The sequence below is a fragment of the Vipera ursinii genome, assembly GCF_947247035.1.
Source record: "Vipera ursinii genome assembly, chromosome: 15".
NCBI classification, from domain to species: domain Eukaryota; kingdom Metazoa; phylum Chordata; class Lepidosauria; order Squamata; family Viperidae; genus Vipera; species Vipera ursinii.
This window is the reverse complement of record NC_139528.1, coordinates 6247436-6265294: the sequence shown is the minus strand read 5'-3', so window position 1 is coordinate 6265294 and position 17859 is coordinate 6247436. Positions and strand designations below refer to the sequence as shown.

The 17859-nt window shown below is 50.5% G+C and overlaps 1 protein-coding gene across 1 annotated transcript in view; it reads right to left on the bottom strand.

Annotated features, from left to right (window-relative positions):
* NRXN2 (neurexin 2) overlaps positions 1–17859 on the bottom strand; it is a 224839-nt gene that overhangs the window by 25577 nt on the left and 181403 nt on the right. The window contains 2 exon segments of the mRNA XM_083374184.1: positions 203–525; positions 10066–10155. Of these exon segments, the coding sequence (XP_083230310.1) occupies positions 203–525; positions 10066–10155 (413 nt within the window).

Sequence of the window (17859 nt, the reverse complement as noted above, 5' to 3'; positions counted from 1 at the left end):
CTTCCTTCCTTTATCTTTCCTTTCCCTTTCTCTCCTTCATCCTTCCTTCTTTCCTATTTCCTTCCTTCCTTTCTTTATCCTTCCTTTCCCTTTCTCTCTTTCCTTCCCTCCTTTCTCTCCTTCCTTCCTTCCCTATTTCCCTCCTTCCCCTTTCCCTCCTCCCTCCCCCCCGTCCTGCCGCCCCTCCCCTCGTCCCGCTCACCTGGGTGATGCTGTCCCGCATGGTGGGCGACCGGCCACGCCGCGTGGTGGTGGTGGCCATGGTGGTGGTGGTCTCCATGATGGTGGTGGACATGTCCGCCAGCAGGGTGGTGGCCGTGGTCTCGGTGGTCATGACGGACGGCACCTCGCCCACCAGCCGCAGGTTGCCCTCCACCTTGACGTTGGGGTCGCTCTCGGCGGCCAAGGAGAGGACCTTGAGCCCGTTGTAGTACAGCCCCGAGACCTGGCCCTGGAAGGGGCGGCCCTGGTCGCGGCCCCCGATCTTGATGGCGGCCTGGCTGTTGAAGATGGTCAGCTGGCGACCTGCCGGAGGAGCCACAGAGAAGCAGGGAGGTGAAAAGGGCGCTCGGCCGCGGCATCCCAACGCCAGAGCTGTGGGGGGGGGGCGGCGGTCAGGCTAGGCGGCCTCCTCACACCTTGGCCGCCTGATCTTGCTGCACACCTGCCCCCCCCCCCCAGTACATACGACAGCCTGAACCCTAAGCGGAGCGTCTACGCTGTGCCCCCAACGCCCCGGCCAGGGTCCAATGCAGCTAGCAGAACCCTCCGATGGGGAGCGGGTGGGAATCCAGCCCCCATCTCCACCCGCTCTTCCTTTCTGCCGCGTGCTCCTAACTCCAGGTAGCTTATTCATCTCCTGAATGGCCTGCCTGCCTTCCTTCCTTCTCTCTCCTACCTTTCTTCTCCTTCCTTCCTTCCCTCCTTCCTTCCTTCCCTCCCTCCTTCTCTACCTTTCTTCTCCTTCCTTCCCTCCCTCCTTCTCTCCTATTTCTCCTTCACTCTCTTCTACCTTCCTTCTCTACCTTTCTTCTCCTTCCTTCATTCTCTCCATTTTCTTCTCCTTCCTTCTTTCCCTCCCTCCCTCATTCTCTCCTACCTTTCTTCTCCTTCCTTCTCTCCTACTTTCTCCTTCCTTCCTTCCCTCCCTCCTTCTCTACCTTTCTTCTCCTTCCTTCTTTCCCTCCTTCCTTCCCTCATTCTACCTTTCTTCTCCTTCCTTCCTTCCCTCCTTCTCTCCTATTTCTCCTTCATTCTCTTCGACCATGCTTCTCTACCTTTCTTCTCCTTCCTTCATTCTCTCCTCCCTTTCTTCTCCTTCCTTCCCTCCCTCCATTTTCTTCTCCTTCCTTCTTTCCCTCCCTCCCTCATTCTCTCCTACCCTTCTCCTTCCTTCCTTCCTTCCTTCCTTCCTTCCTTCCTTCCTTCTCTCCTACCCTTCTTCTCCTTCTTTCCCTCCTTCCTTCCCTCTTTCTTTCCTCCCTTCCATCAAAGCCTCTGGGCCCAGCAGGTGGGATGGCCTCCCTCCCACCTCCACCCCAGGTGAGCCCAGAGACCCCCGGGCTGCCCACCTGCTGGCGTCTCCTTTTGCTCGCCTCCCCTTTCTGGCTAACTAACGGGGTGAGGTGGGTCTGCTGCGGGGGGGTCGGCCTCTCCGTTTCTTTTCTCCGTCCTTTCTCCCTCCCCTTCTATTTCTCCTCCCCCCCTCCCCCGTCACTTTGCGGAGTCTCCCCTGGAATATCCTTTGGGACCCCCCTAACCCCCTGCCCTTTTCCGGATTAGCATCCAGGCAGACCAAAAGCGGGCTGGGGGGTGGGCACAGAGCAGGAGAGCAGAGTTGGGCTTCCTGACCGGAGGCCAAGTCCGGAAATAAACCCTGAATCTTGGCTTAGTTTAAGACCCGTTCTCGTTTTGCAGGGGCCCCAACTCTCATTCCCCTTTCAAGCTCCTGGATCCACTTGCACACACACACACACACACGCACACACGCACGCACACGCACCCCTACTGCACCTGGCTTTGCACCAGGCGCACACCAGCTGGGAAGCTGAGCAGAGGGTCAGCATGCAATGTTAGCCTTGCTGCACTGGTAGTCCTCGGCTTACGGCCGCAGCGGAACCCCAGCTTTCTGTTGCTAAGCGGGACATTGGTTAAGTCAGCTTCGCCCACCCACCCCCATTTGAACGAACCGAACTGCCCTGCCGCGGTTATTCAAGAATCGCTGCGGTTGTTTAATCGGCCACAGAGTCCTTAAGCCAGTCCGTCTTCCCCGTTGACTCGGCTTAGTCAGAAAAGGTCCCCAAAGCATTGGGAGGCCGCCAACCGTCATAAAGGTGAGTCGGTTTGCCAAGTGGCCGGATTTTGATCACCTGACCATGGGCATGCCGCAACGGCCGTTAAGTGTGGGAAAACGGCCACAAGTCACTTCTTTCCCTGCCGTTGCCATTCCGAACGGCCATGCGTGCAGAGGTGCATGTATGAACTACTGGTCCCACACGTGCGCTAGGCATGAGACAGACTGGAGACCAAGCTGAGATGCTACAGTGAAATAAATGCACGCCAGTAAAGCCAGAGGCCAATTTTATTGTTTGATTTGTGCTTGTGTGTATGTGTGTCTATGTGTGCATGTCTGTATACGAGAGAGACAGGGAGAGGAAATAGCACCACGGCCAAATCAAACATCTGTGCAAACTAAGAGGATTTAGCCATCTCCGTGAGTAATTCAGGAACAAACCTGGCTACGTAGCTACTATGACTCCCCCACTGTGTGTTTGTGTAAACCTTCATTATCGTTCAGGCTTGCTGGCACTCCCAGAGGCTCACCGCAAGAGCCAGATTCTTGGCCGCAATCCTTGGGAGGCTAAAAGGAATGTGAGGATGGGTGCAAAGACCACCCAAAACTTGATCACCAGATTAATTTCCTTTCTGGATTTGTGTAAGAAAGTCAGATCATAAAGTAATCCAGACAGGTTGGATCCATGTCTCTCTCTCTCTCCTCTCTTCCTTTATCTCTCTTCTCTTTCTTTCTCTCCTCTCTCTTCTCCTTTCCTTCTCTCACCCTTCTTCTCTCCTCTTTCGCTCCTTTTTCTCTTCTGCTCTCCTTTTTCCGCCCCTCTCCCCTCCTTCTCTCCTTCTCTCCTTTCGCTTTCTCTCTCTCTCTCTATCTCTCTTCTTTCTTTCTCTCCTCTCCTCCTTTTCTCTCCTCCTTTTCTCTCCTTCTCTCTCCCTTTTCCGCCCCTCTCCTCTCCCCCCTCTCCTCTCCTTCTCTCCTCTTTCGCTCCTTTTTCTCTCTTCTCCTTCTCTCCCTTTTCCGCCCCTCTCCCCTCCTCTCCCCCTCTCCCCTTTCTCTCTTCTCCTCTCTTCTCTCCTTCTCACCCTTCTTTCGCTCTCTCCTTCTTTCTCCCTTTTCCTCTCCTCTCCTTTCTCTCTCCTCTCCTCTCTCTTTTCTCTTCCCCCTTTCCTCTCCTTTCTTTTTCTCCTTCTCCTCTCTCTCTCTCTCACAGAGAGAGAGAGAGAGAGAGAAAGACAGAGAGAAAGAGAGAGAGAGAAAGAGAGAGAGAGAGAGAGAGACAGAGACAGAGAGACAGAGAGAGAGAGGGAGAGAGATATGGAAAATGAACTGAGCTTGGCAGGTTGTGCAAAAGCACACACCCCGTTTCCACTGGCCTATTTTTATTTATTTTTATTTATTATTTTTAATTCCATTTATATCCCGCCCTTCTCCGAAGACTCAGGGCGGCTTACAAGCTTAGCAGTTTAAGCTAAGTTTAAGTTTAAGCAGTTTAAGCAGCCAGTGGATATGAGCCAATGGGTGAAAAGCAGCCTGCAGCCTCCCTTGCAAGTTGCCGATCGGCTGATGCTGTGGGCTGCAGCACAAAGCGATTGTGAGAATAAACACAGGTAACCCACAACTTACGGTAGAAACTGAAGTTACAATGCCACTGGAAAATGCAACTTAGGACCGTTTTCACACTTGCGACCGTTGCGGCATCCCCATGGTCACATGATCAAAATTCAGACGTTTGGCCGCCGGTTCACATTTATGACGGTTGCGGCGTCCCGGGGTGTGTGTGTGTGTGTGTGACGTGATCCCCTTTTGCGACCTTCTGACAAGCAAAAGCGATGGGGAGAGCTGGATTCACTTAACAACCAGATGACTAACTTATCAGCTGCAGCGATTCGCTTAGCAACTTAGCAAGGAAGTTCATAAAACGGGTCAAAATTCAACGTTTCACTTAACAACAGAAATGTGGAGCTCAACTGTGGTCCTAAATCGAAGATTCCCTACATTAGGGCAGCTCCAAAGAAAGCTCTGTCCCTTTCCCAAGCAGAAAATTTTCCTTTCTTTCGCCTCCAAGAAGTTAATTTGGACCGGGTTTTTTTTATTTAGAGGACAAGTTAAAAAATAAAATAAAATTCTTCGCCCAAGTTTATGCATCACAGCAATCTTGTTTTCTTCCCTTCCGTTTCTTAGAACAGCCAGTCCTCGACTTATGTCTAGAATCGAGTATGGAGGTTTGGTCGGTCGTTAAGCAGGTTTATCCCATGACCGCACCTGATCTTACAACCATTTTTTTTTTTGCATTTTATCCAACTGGCCTTTGCCCCAAATTGCAGGGGTGTGATTGTGGCTTGCTGCAAACGTCCGCAAACCTGAGCCGGTTGTCAAGCGCCCAAAGTGTGGTCACATGATGCTATGTGTGTATGCATAGTTGTCAGAACTCCGGTACCGGGTTGTAGGTACATTTGCGGGGGGGCGGCGGTCATCACAACTTTGAACGGCTGCAACAGATGGAAACTAACCAAGGAGAGAAGCAACCCGGAACTAAGGAGGAATTTCTTGACAGTTTAGAACAGGGGTCGGCAACCTTGGCTCTTTTATGACTCGTGGACTTCAACTCCCAGAATTCCTGAGCCAGCTATGCTGGCTCAGGAATTCTGGGAGTTGAAGTCCGCGAGTCATAAAAGAGCCAAGGTTGCCGACCCCTGGTTTAGAACAATTAACCAGTGGAACAACCTGCCTCCAGAAGTTGTGAATGCTCCAACACTGGAAGTTTTTAAGAGGAGACTGGACACCCATCTGACTGGAATGGTATAGGGTCTCCAGGTCCCGGTTGTCCCAACGATGCTTTTCCAGGAGGCAACCTGGAAACGTCTTTCTTTGAAGACGTTTCGCTTCTCGTCCGAGAAACTTCTTCAGCTCAGAGCTCAAGAAAGTCCAGTTGCCTCCTGGAAAAAGGCGTAGGGTCTCCTTCTGCAGCAGGGGATTGGACTAGAAGACCTCTAGGGTCCCTTCTGTTACTCAGTCTAGGACTTTTTATAATTTCAGAGGCAGTTGGCAGAAATAAATGGGAAACCGGTGTCCCAACGGACGGCGGAAACCCGGTGCTCCGGTTTGCAAATTCTACCAAACTTCGGCACTTTGCGGTCTGACCACCCTTCCGACTGGGGTCCGTTGGGACACCGGTTTCCCATTGATTCCTGCAAACTGCCTCTGAAATTTTAAAAAGTCCTAGACTGAGTAACAGAAGGGACCCTAGAGGTCCTCTAGTCCAGTCCCCCGCTCCAGAAGGAGACCTTATGCTTTTTCCAGGAGTAAAATGTAAAATGCCCAGCCGTTTTTTTTCCCGGTCCTGCAATTTTTTATTTTTAAACTGTGATCAGTGGTGTGAATTCTCACACGTTTGAGCCGGGTAATTTTAAACATGCAAGCCGAGAAAGCCTCAAAGGCAGGCCTAATTCCATTTAAAACACTTCCTTCCGAAGGCAGAAGGAAAATCTCTCGCCAAGATTTTAGCAGGACACAACGGCCCATTTTTTTAAAATAAAATAAAATAAAATAAATATAACAGTTTCCCCCATTTTTTGGAACGTGTGTGTGTGCACAACACAGGTAGAACAGAAGCTCGAGGCCTTGCTGGGGGGGGGGAATAAAACAAAAACCACGTTTTTCTTCCCGGCCTTGCAATCTTCCTGGAACTGTGAAAAACAAGCAGAAATCACGCTGTCCAAATTGGCTCGGTTTTCCCACGGAGAAAAGGAATGTGTTTGGATGTGGGAATGGTTTGGGAAAAGGACACATGCCCTAAGGCTGCCCCTCGCTCTTGCATCGTACTCTGCCCTCTGCACCCCAAACACACGGCCCCATCCTGCACACCCCCTCGTGATGGAAAGGGCGGAAAAAAAAAAGTGCACGGGAGATTGTGCTGTTTTAATAACGACAAACAGTTACTCGCATACATTTATCCTCTGCATTTCCGTTTATTCTCCACATTCCTTCCCCACCTTTAGGACCCCCACCCCACCCCCTCCTTTTCACAACCATCTGAATTTCCGCTGCTTTTTCTTCCTTTCCCCCCCCCCCTTCTCTCGTTTTTTTTTTTTTGCTTGTTTGTGTTTTGGTTTTTTTGGGTTACTCGGATGCTTTAGAAGTCCCTTTAATTATATTTTTTGTTGGTTTGGTAATTACAGCCTGTTTAAACCATCAAGGCACCGACATTAAAAAATATACATTTAAAAGGTCCCTTTCTGCCCTCCCGCCCGCCCGCCCCCCCCCTTTAGAATAATCACCTGCCGGTGATTTGTTAAGCAAATTTGGAATTTAGCGGTTTAAAAAAGCGGTTTAATACTTTGGTTGGAGTTAAAAAGCACGTTAAAAGTGTGATTAGATGGTTAAGTTATAATTTAGAAATGATCTTTTCCGTTCTTTGGGTTTGTTTTTTTTTCCGCTCACTCCTTCCCCGCTGAGTTTAAAGCGTTAAAGGTGCAGCTCTCGGCCCAAATGGGTTGGATGCCTCGTTCAAGAAATTTAATAAACGGAGAGATTTTTGTTAAGCCTCAAAGCTGGTGAGAAGAGACAAAAGAGGAAGATGACGGGCGGTCACTCAACTTAAGGGAAGCAGAGCAACATGCTGCTGACCTCTCGGTGGGGGAAAAAAAAAATTCAGGGATCACCTTTAAGAGGAATTCCTGCTTCACCCCAACACCTTCCCCACCTGCTTGCAAGTCCCTGTACCCCTTTTTTCATCTTTTCCTGCTTGGCTGACCGCTTGATATCTGGGCAGGTGACTGATGCTGAAGGAGAGGCGGTCATTCCAGGGGTAAACATCTGGCTGCAAGTAGCCAAAGTCACAAGAGGAGAAAATGGTCCATCTCAAAGTTAAAAGCAACCCAAGCTTGGGATCTCAGGAAGGCTGGGAGAGAAAGACATGAGAAGGAGGGTCTTCTGGAGCCTTGCAAACAAGTGTTTCTCAACCTCGGGAACTTTCAGAGGGGCGGACTTCAACTCCCAGAATTCCCCAGCCAGCAGGCTTTAAGAGGGGTGGACTTCAACTCCCAGAATTCCCCAGCCAGCAGGCTTTAAGAGGGGTGGACTTCAACTCCCAGAATTCCCCAGCCAGCAGGCTTTAAGAGGGGTGGACTTCAACTCCCAGAATTCCCCAGCCAGCAGGCTTTAAGAGGGGTGGACTTCAACTCCCAGAATTCCCCAGCCAGCAGGCTTTAAGAGGGGTGGGCTTCAACTCCCAGAATTCCCCAGCCAGCAGGCTTTAAGAGGGGCGGGCTTCAACTCCCAGAATTACCCAGCCAGCAGGCTTTAAGAGGGGTGGGCTTCAACTCCCAGAATTCCCCAGCCAGCAGGCTTTAAGAGGGACGGACTTCAACCTGCCATAAATAAAACAAAAACTAAACAAACAAGGGGCATAAAATTGGAGGTGGGTTTGTCCGCAACAAATGGGACAAGAAGCCTGGCTGGGGCATTCTGGGAGTTGAAGTCCACCAGTCTGAAAGTTGCCGAGGTTAAAGAAACGCTGCTTTAGAACAAGATTTCCAACAGAGTCCCTTGTCCTGTTTCAGGCCTGCAACTTTACCGATTAGACTTTACCTCCAAAGAAAGGGGAAGTTTATTCCAAATCAGCTCTTTCTTCCCCCCCCCACCTCAATTTGAGCCTTAGGTGATGGCCCAAAGCCCCCCCCAACTTGGCTGATCTCCAGAAGTGCGACTTTCAACTCCTTTAATGCCCCCAGCTGGCGTGACCGCCAGAGAGAACTCTGGGAAGTGAAGTCCAGAGCTTCTAGAAGAACTTCCATGCTGGAGAAGGATGCTCTGCGATTCTCAACCTCAGCAAGTGTAAGACGGGTGGACTTCAACTCCCAGAATTCCTCGGCTAGTGTGTTGGTTGGAGAATTCTGGGGGGTTGAAATCCACCCATCTTAAGCAAATTCTAGCAAACGATGCTCCAGGGATGCTTCTCTTGGCCTTCTGATCCAAAACGGCCGATTCTTGCGACTCGCCATTAGCCTTCTTCAATCTTAAGGGTGTATATGTGTGTACGTGTGTGTGGGGGGAGGGTTTGTGCGTTGCTTCTTTGCAGGAGAAGCTTTGTGACAAGCGTCTTCAAGATGAAATGCTGTAAGCAGCTGTTCCCTTCCTCCCATCTCTTTGTGTCTCGCTCACCAGGACACGAGCGCTCACACGCGCGTGGCGTCGGGGCTGCTGGTGGGCCGGGCAAAAGAGGCCTGCACCCCAAACCTCATCCCTGCCCATCAGATTCCCCCCCACCTTCACTGAAAACGCTGTCTTATATCGGGAGACAATCAAACCGATGGGTCAATCAAGACTCAATCCTCCAGGCCAAAAGTGTCTGTTTAAGGGCTGAATCGTGGCAAATGGACCAAACCAGTCCTGGCCAGTAACTCTTCTCCAGCTCCCCAATTTTGCCTCTGCTTAACTCGGGGGTCTTCCAACCTGGCCCTTGGATGACTTGTGGACTTCAACTCCCAGAATTCCTCAGCCAGGCACGCATTCTGGGAGTCAAAGTCCCCAAGTCATCCAAGGGCCAAGTTGGAAGACCCCTGCTTGTGGACTTCGGCTCCCAGAATTCCTCAGCCAGTCCCCAAGTCATTCAAGGGCCAAGTTAGAAGACCCCTGCTTGTGGACGTCGACTCCCAGAATTCCTCAGCCAGCGTGCCTGGCTGAGGCATTCTGGGAGTCGAAGTCCCCAAGTCATCCAAGGGCCAAGTTGGAAGACCCCTGCTTGTGGACTTCGACTCCCAGAATGCCTCAGCCAGTCCCCAAGTCATCCAAGGGCCAAGTTAGAAGACCCCTGCTTGTGGACGTCGACTCCCAGAATTCCTCAGCCAGCGTGCCTGGCTGAGGCATTCTGGGAGTCGAAGTCCCCAAGTCATCCAAGGGCCAAGTTGGAAGACCCCTGCTTGTGGACTTCGACTCCCAGAATTCCTCAGCCAGCGTGCCTGGCTGAGGCATTCTGGGAGTCGAAGTCCCCAAGTCATCCAAGGGCCAAGTTGGAAGACCCCTGCTTGTGGACGTCGACTCCCAGAATGCCTCAGCCAGTCCCCAAGTCATCCAAGGCCCAAGTTAGAAGACCCCTGCTTGTGGACGTCGACTCCCAGAATTCCTCAGCCAGCGTGCCTGGCTGAGGCATTCTGGGAGTCGAAGTCCCCAAGTCATCCAAGGGCCAAGTTGGAAGACCCCTGCTTGTGGACTTCGACTCCCAGAATTCCTCAGCCAGCGTGCCTGGCTGAGGCATTCTGGGAGTCGAAGTCCCCAAGTCATCCAAGGGCCAAGTTGGAAGACCCCTGCTTGTGGACTTCGACTCCCAGAATTCCTCAGCCAGCGTGCCTGGCTGAGGCATTCTGGGAGTCGAAGTCCCCAAGTCATCCAAGGGCCAAGTTGGAAGACCCCTGCTTGTGGACTTCGACTCCCAGAATTCCTCAGCCAGCGTGCCTGGCTGAGGCATTCTGGGAGTCGAAGTCCCCAAGTCATCCAAGGGCCAAGTTGGAAGACCCCTGCTTGTGGACTTCGACTCCCAGAATTCCTCAGCCAGCGTGCCTGGCTGAGGCATTCTGGGAGTCGAAGTCCCCAAGTCATCCAAGGGCCAAGGTGGAAGACCCCCTGGCTTAACTGGCGGAGCCATCTCTCTGCAAGCAAGAAGGGAAGAAGGCAGCAAGGGGTGAGGAAGCTAAGGGGACAAGAGCTGCACCTTTAAAGCCTTTTTTTTTTAATACTTGCTACGGAGTTAACCGGAATTAATTATCGTTAATTACCTTTGTCGAGTAGCCATTCATCTACTACTCGACCGAGCCGATACGGTATTCTTTGTCTAGCAATCGCCAGCCGTTCATTATCAGTGTTCCCTTCAAAAAGTTTAGAGAGAGAATTTGTAGACGGTTAAAAAAAAAGAGGGGAAAAAATGAACACCAAAAAAAAGTTAAAAGAAATAATAATAATAATAATAATTAATAATAAAATGAGAAGGAGAGAGAGAGAGAGAGAGAGAGAGATAAAAAAAGAGACATATACGCCATCTGGAAGGTCAAAGGTCAGAGGTTAGCAAATTTAGAGAGGTCAGACTACAGTCCAAACAGCAGTTTAAGCGTTGGATCAAAAATTAGCGGTTAGGTTTTCCATTAATTCTTTTTTTTTTTTCGGGGTGGGGAGGGTTAGGGCAATCAGTTTGGGATTTGTTGGGGGGGTTTAGCGAGTTTAGCCACAACGAATAAAACACTAGTTATGCGGTTTAGTTTAAGGGTTAGGATGAGTAGATGGAAGTTAGAAGGCTTTATGTAGCTCTGGGGAAAGGAACAAATTCTCCCCAGGGCCTTTTTTGTTGTTGTTGTTGTTCTTGTTGTTGTTTCCATTTGTTTTTTGTTTTTTTTAAGCAAAAAATTAAATTCACTTTATTAGCCGACTTTATGTTCTAACGTCAGAAAATGGCGGAAAAAGCAACATTGCGCTGTCCAACTCAAGTTCCCTTTCCCAAACCCGTAGTAGTCGGTCTGTCGTTTAGGTTCCCCTCCCTTCCCCCCCGTCCCCTTTTTTGGGGGTTTAATTTAAATTCCATGTCCCGGTTGGTTCCCTGCCTACCAACTCCCACCAAAAAGCAATCTTCCCTTCCCTTCCCACCCACCCCACCCCCGTCCTTCTGCAACCCACCCACCCCAAAAAAGAGAGAGAGAGAGAGAGAGAGACCCCTTCGGATTTCTCCCGCTTTGGCAAAAGGGGTCAAAAAGGAATTGAGCAGTCTAGTTATCCAAATGACGACAAGAGAGGTCCAAATGCTGAGGGTGAACCAGGCGTCTCGGGAAAGGGATGGCGGGCGACGAGCAGACCCAAATTTGATTATCTTTTGAGCGAACACACAAAGGTTTGGGCTTCGAGAGATGGGACAATCTTTTGGAGGCCCAATGGTTTTCCCCACCTGTCACATTTGGAAAGAGGGTTAGAATCACACACCGTGGACCGTCGTCTCCCACGTCCGCCATCTTGGCGAGCTGGGCAAACCAGTAGCCTGAGATGAGATGGGGGGTCCGGAAGGGTACAAAGCTAAGTCTGAACAACCTTGAAGGTGTCTTCCCAGCTTTGGGAGATCTTGTCCCCAGGTTGTCGATGGAGATCCGCGGTCATCCAGGTCAGAGTTATCCCAAAGATGCTTTTTCACACTGGACTTTCTTGTTTTTCTTTGAAGACGTTTCGCTTCTTCAGCTCTGACTTGGACGGTGGGGAATGAAGGGATTTTATTCTCCTTGCAGACCGCTGGTCACTTGCCTTCTTTTTAGAGTGTCGTTGAGGCCACTTGGAGGTTTACCTGTGTTCTCAGGGTCACCTGAGTGGTGCAAACGGGTGTCTGGAGCCTTCATGGCTGCTGGATGTTTCCTGCCCTGTGACCCTTCACCGTTGAAGGCTGTTGGGGATGTCTGTGTTGTCTGCATTCTCCAACTGAAGTGGCAAATGGTTTCTGTAGTCTGCAAGGAGCGCAAATCCTTCCATTTCCCCACCGTCCAAGTCAGAGCTGAAGAAGCTTCTTGGATGAGAAGCGAAACATCTTCAAAGAGAGAACAAGAAAGCCCAGTTGCCTCCTGAAAAAGCCCCTTTGGGTCAATCCTGACCTGGAGGACGGAGGACCTCCGCTGCCCGCCAGGTTCTGTCCTCTGCTGTTTGAAGGCCGAGTTGCTTCAAGAGGAGAAAAATTGTTTTTGGGAGGAAGATCACGCTGTACGTCATCTGCTGGGGACCTTTCACTCTGATCTGATCTCCCAAAATTTCAGCCAACCGTACCCGTTTACCTGTTGGGCATCCCCAAAGGAGAAAACAGAAGAAGTGGAAGGTTGGGCCCAGGTGCACACAAGAGCGCCTTCCAAAGGCTTTCCAGGTGGGACTTCAGAATACAATAATGCCAAGAGCCCGCTTGTTAATCTTCTCTTGATCCTTCTGGGCTGGGTCTTCCCCCAGGCATGGTTGAGCAGCTTCACAGTTCACCGTTAGGCCAGGTCTATGTTGTGATTCAGGGTCAGCCTGTGGGTTCGGCAGTTGGGTCGGACGACTCAGAGGAGGAGAGGGGTGTTGAAGAGCTTGCTGAGGGGGTTGAAGATCTTGCTGATGAGAGCCCTCAGCCACGCCCCTCCCACTTGGTCACCACGGAGACCCAGCTGTGTGAGCCTGACAGCGTGGATGAAGATGACCCACAGCTGGCCCTGTTCAAGGACGCTCGACGCAGGAGGCAGTCAATTAGGAGTAAACAGAGGAAGGCAATGGGGCACCTCGGAAGGAGGCAGAGAGAAGCCATGCCCTGAATTGTATAAAAGGGGAATGCGTGGGAGGGCTGGTTTGCTGAAGGCAACCGCTTGAATAGCTCCTGTTTCATAGCTCCTGTTTCATGGTTGGTGTCTGTTTCATGGTTTGCTCTGTTTTATGTTAATAAATTTGGCAGGCGTAATTCCAGCCTCTTGCCGTTTGTAAAGGGGTTGTCCCTGCCTTTTCTGCAGGGCCGGTAGCAGGCTGGTACAGAACAGTCTAGAGGCAGAAATGGAGCCAGCCACACCACCACGCGGTCAGCCAAAATATGGCCGAGAGATTCCTGGCTAGAGGCTTTGACCCGCAAAGGAAGCCGCAGAGGAGAGGGAGCGCTTCAGAAATGGAGGAAACGGGTTCCTCCCAAACAACGCGTCATCGGCACTCCTGGACGTTGTCGCTTCTACGAAGCCCCAAGTCCCAAGACAGACAGGCGAGCAACGGCTGGTTCTCCACGGGGCGAAAATATTTGTTGTAAAAGAAAACCGAGGGTTCGTTCCCTGGCTCTGGGAAGGCAGCGCAAGATAAGGGTACGTTACATTAGCGCCACCGAGGAAGCCATCTTTGAAAGCAGCAACTGGGATGCTTTGGGATGCCGAAAAGCTTCTGAGATCAGGAAGGGCTTGAGGGGTGGACGGAGAAGCTGGCAGGAGTCTGCTAGCAGGCAAAAGAGCGGTTGGAAGGGTTGATGCTTCCCCAAAGACGTATAGATCTTCCATTGGGGCTAGACATAAAGACAAGTCTTCTGGAATTCTAGGAATGTGGTGCACGCTGTGCAGGAGTTAGTAAGCTGGGAAACCAGAATTTCCTTCCTTCCTTCCTTCCCTTCTTTCTCTCCCTCCCTTCCCTTCCCTCCTTCCTTCCTTTCTCTCCCTCCTTTCCCTTCCCTTCCCTTCCCTTCCTTCCTTCCCTTCTTTCTCTCCCTCCTCTTCCTTCCTTCCTTCCTTCCTCCCTATCTTTCCTTCCTATCTTTCTTTCTTTCCTTCCTTCCTTCCTATCTTTCCTTCCTTCCTTCTTTCCTTCCTTCCTTCCTTCCTCCCTATCTTTCCTTCCTATCTTTCTTTCCTTCCTTCTTTCCTTCCTTCCTTCCTTCCTTCCTCCCTATCTTTCCTTCCTATCTTTCTTTCCTTCCTTCCTTCCTATCTTTCCTTCCTTCCTTCCTATCTTTCCTTCCTATCTTTCTTTCCTTCCTTCCTATCTTTCCTTCCTTCCTTCCTATCTTTCCTTCCTATCTTTCCTTCCTATCTTTCCTTCCTATCTTTCCTTCCTTCCTTCCTTCCTTCCTTCCTTCCCTGTCTCCAGACAGCAGGGGGAATGTCTTTAGGGAATAGCTAGCAACCAATCTCTTGGCTGTGGTGGACAAGGCCCAATGTTGCCCAAGATGTTCAGATTTGTCCTTGTCCTCCTCCTCCTCCTCCTCTTCCACTCTGCACACCCCACTCTCTTCTAGCACTGATGATGTTAGCTAGTTGGGTAAAGAAAGGCCTGCAAGAAAACAACCCAGCTCAGAGGGCACCTAGGACCCCGCGGTCCTCCTCCTCCTCCTCCTCTCCTTCAAACTGCACTGCCCCACACTTATGGAACTTTCCTAGTCCAAGTCACATCTCGGAGGCTCGGTCGATTTGGGGAAATGTAGCGGGGTGGGGGGGGAGGACTGTTTCGTAACAAATGCCATTTTCTGCACGCAGTTGGGTGGTTCCCCTTTCCTGGGGACGAGTCTTCATTTCCATTTTTCAAGGGGGGGGGGAATCTCTCAGCAGCCCAGCCAGGATAGAGCTGCCCAGCGAAGCTCAGAGACCCTTTCCTGGGGGGGGGAAGAAGGGGGCTGAGGGCTACCCCCCCCTTGCCAACCCCGTCTTTGCTTCTCATTCCGCGCCCGCAATTCAGTCCCCTAATTAGAGAGAAGCCGGGGACTTTTCCATGCTCTCATTAGCTTCTGTATTAACTAGCCGATTAACATCTTTTAATTAAAAACTACGCCATCCTCAGAAAGTGACCGGAGTCTGTAATTAGGATCCGGCTCTACACTCAATTTCACAGCTGGAGTCTTCATCTGCCAGGACCGGGAGGCAGGTTCGCCCCCGGCCCGCCCTCCACTCGCACCACAACGGCAGCCCAACAAAATCAGCTAAAAACAAATCCACAAAAGAAGACATTGGCCGGAGACGGAAGCACAACCGCGGCACAACCACCCGTCCTTCAGTGGGGGAGCCTCGGCAGCGTCTTCTATGCAAGGGGGGGGGCTGTCAATCAACCCAACGATTGACAGATCTGGCGGACCGGAGCGCGCAGAGAAGAGCGACAAAGACGATTCAAGGCCTGGAAACTAAAACAGACCAAGAACGGTGGCCAGAATTGGGTTTGGCGAGTCTGGAGAAAAGAAGGACCGGGTGGTGGTGAGGGGGGGGGGGGACATGATAGCATCTTTCCAATATTTGAGGGGTTGCCAGAGAGAAGAGGAAGGGGTCAGCTTTATTCTCCAAAGCCCCAGAAGGCAAGACGAGAACGAGGGATGGAGACCAATCAAGGAGAGAAGCAACCTGGAACTAAGGAGAAACTTCCTAACAGTGAGAACAATGAACCCGTGGAACGGCTTGCCACCAGAAGTTGAGAAGAGACTGGACAAACACTTGTCTGAAATGGTACAGGGTCTCCTCTTGAGCAGGGGGCTGGACTAGAAGACCTCCGAGGTCCCTTCCAGCTCCTATTCTATTCTTATTCTTTGCAACCACTGCAAACCATTTTGCAAGACTTGGTTGGGCATCCCCAAGGCAGCATTTTCAACACACACACACACACACACACACACACACACACACACAGACTGTTGTTTTGACAAGTGCCATTCTGAAGAAGCTGTGGGCGCTCCATCCCTGGAGGCTTTTAAGAAGAGATTGGACGGCCATTTGTCCGGAGTGGCAAAGGGTCTCCTACTCGATCAGGGGGTTGGACTAGATGACCTCCGAGGTCCCTCCCAACCCTCATTATTCTGAAACTGGCAGCCTGTAGGTCACTTTTAACAATCAGAAAAAAAGTGATTAGTTGAAATCTTGGATGGGACACCACTAGGAACACCCTGGGCTCAAGGCCGGGGCTTGGGGGGGGGGGCGCGGGGAGAAATGAAACAAGAAAAGAAAAGGCAGCAATGGGGAGTTATAAATAGACTCAGGAAAAGTCATTCAACATTCTCCTTGTCAGGGAATTTCTCCTGATTCCTAGATTGGTTCTCTCCTTGATCCGTTGGTCCTTGAGTGCAACCGGAAGGAGGTTTGGCCATGGCTAGCATGGCTACCATGGCTACCTTTTCCCGCAATTAAAGATAAACGTATTTTGAGTTGACGCTTGCAAGCCAGGTCCTCAAAACTATCTTAAGTTCTGATGGGCAGTGGCGTTTCCTCAGAGGGGAGGGAAATGCACTCTGCACATCCTCAAGAGTCTCACCTCTCGGAACTCTGGCCAGGCTACATTTTAGCCTATGCGTTTCTTTGACTTTTCAAGGCTCTTTTGGTCTTCCTTAGTGCTTTCCTGATGGAGGGTGGGGTTCGGGGGGGGGGGATTGGAAAGAATTAGACATGACACACACACACTCTCTCACACACACACACACACCATTTGGAAGATGGAGTGGCTGCATTCGCACAACTTGCATCATCAATTGGTCAAAAGCCTGCTTGCTGCGCTTGCAGAATGCACAAAGTGTGGCATGTTTCGAACTCGGATTAGGCGTATTCGGCCTGCTCCCACAAATCATTGGTTTATGCAGGAACCTGTGCTTGTAGGAATGCAAAATAAGGGGGGTGGGGGTGGGGGAGAGAGAGCACAGAAACTTCCAGATTTAGGGGAAGGATACCGTGTTCTGTTGAGACTTTTCTCAAAAACCTTATGCTGGGATTTGTAAATCAGTGGAATATGGACAAGAGGCCTATTAATTTTTCAAAGGATAGAATCTCTGACGGGGTTTGGAGACCAGTTGTATTTATTTTAATTGCTTAATTAGCCAATCACTGAAAGGCACAGCAATTAATCTCTGTTGATGGCACTGCCCACCGAGGGAGGCAGGCAGGCAGGAAGGAAGGAAATAAAGAAGGGAGGGAGGAAGGAAGGAAGGAGGAAGGAAGGAAGGAGAGAAATAAAAAAGGGAGGGATGGAGGGATGAAAGAAGGAAGGAAGGAGAGAAATATAGAAGGGAGGGAGGAAAGAAGGAAGGAGAGAAATAAAAAGGGAGGGAGAGAGGGAGGGAAGGAAGGAAGGAAGGAAAGAAAGAAATAAAGGGAGGAAGGAAGGAAGGAAAGAAAGGAAGGAAGGAAGGAAGGAAGGAAGGAGGAAGGAAGGAGAGAAATAAAAAAGGGAGGGATGGAGGGATGAAAGAAGGAAGGAAGGAGAGAAATATAGAAGGGAGGGAGGAAAGAAGGAAGGAGAGAAATAAAAAGGGAGGGAGAGAGGGAGGGAAGGAAGGAAGGAAGGAAGGAAAGAAAGAAATAAAGGGAGGAAGGAAGGAAGGAAAGAAAGGAAGGAAGGAAGGAAGGAAGGAAGAAAGGAAGGAAGAAAGGAAGGAAGGAAGGAAGGAAGGGAGGGAAGAAGGAAGGATGGAAGAAGGAAGGAAGGAGAGAAATATAGAAGGGAGGGAGGAAAGAAGGAAGGAGAGAAATAAAAAGGGAGGGAGAGAGGGAGGGAAGGAAGGAAAGAAAGAAAGGAAGGAAGGAAGGAAGGAAGGAAGGAAGGAAGGAAGGAAGGAGAGAGATAAGGAAAGATGACATAAAATTGCTCCTGAGTCTGGTGGATTTTTAGCTGAGACAGATTAATGCCATTCTCTTTCGGTTGTGTCAGCTTATCCACAGGGCCCCAGATTGACAAAATCTGAATTAAATCAGGACACCCACCCACACATATACCGACCCCCCCGACATAATCTGAAGAAATTCTCCTTTTCTACCCTACTTCCACTCCCACTCCCCCCACCCCCAAAATCCTTTAGCTATTTTCTTAAGGAGAAATATTCTTCCCGAAACAGAAAAGGGTTACAGATCAGCAAAAAGTGATTCCTAATCGGTGTATCGGAAGTAATTAATAGTTTGGAGAGTCACCGATTATTTATTGGGTTTTTCTCCACCCCCACCCCCACCCCCAGAATGCAGGGCATAGAATCTCATTTAGGATTGGGATTCTGAATCTCCCAGACTGCCTGCCCTCCCCCCTCTCCATCCTCTGCGCCACCTCTGGGCCCTGCAGTATTTCTTACTAAACATTTCCTCCTGCATTCCTCCCCACCA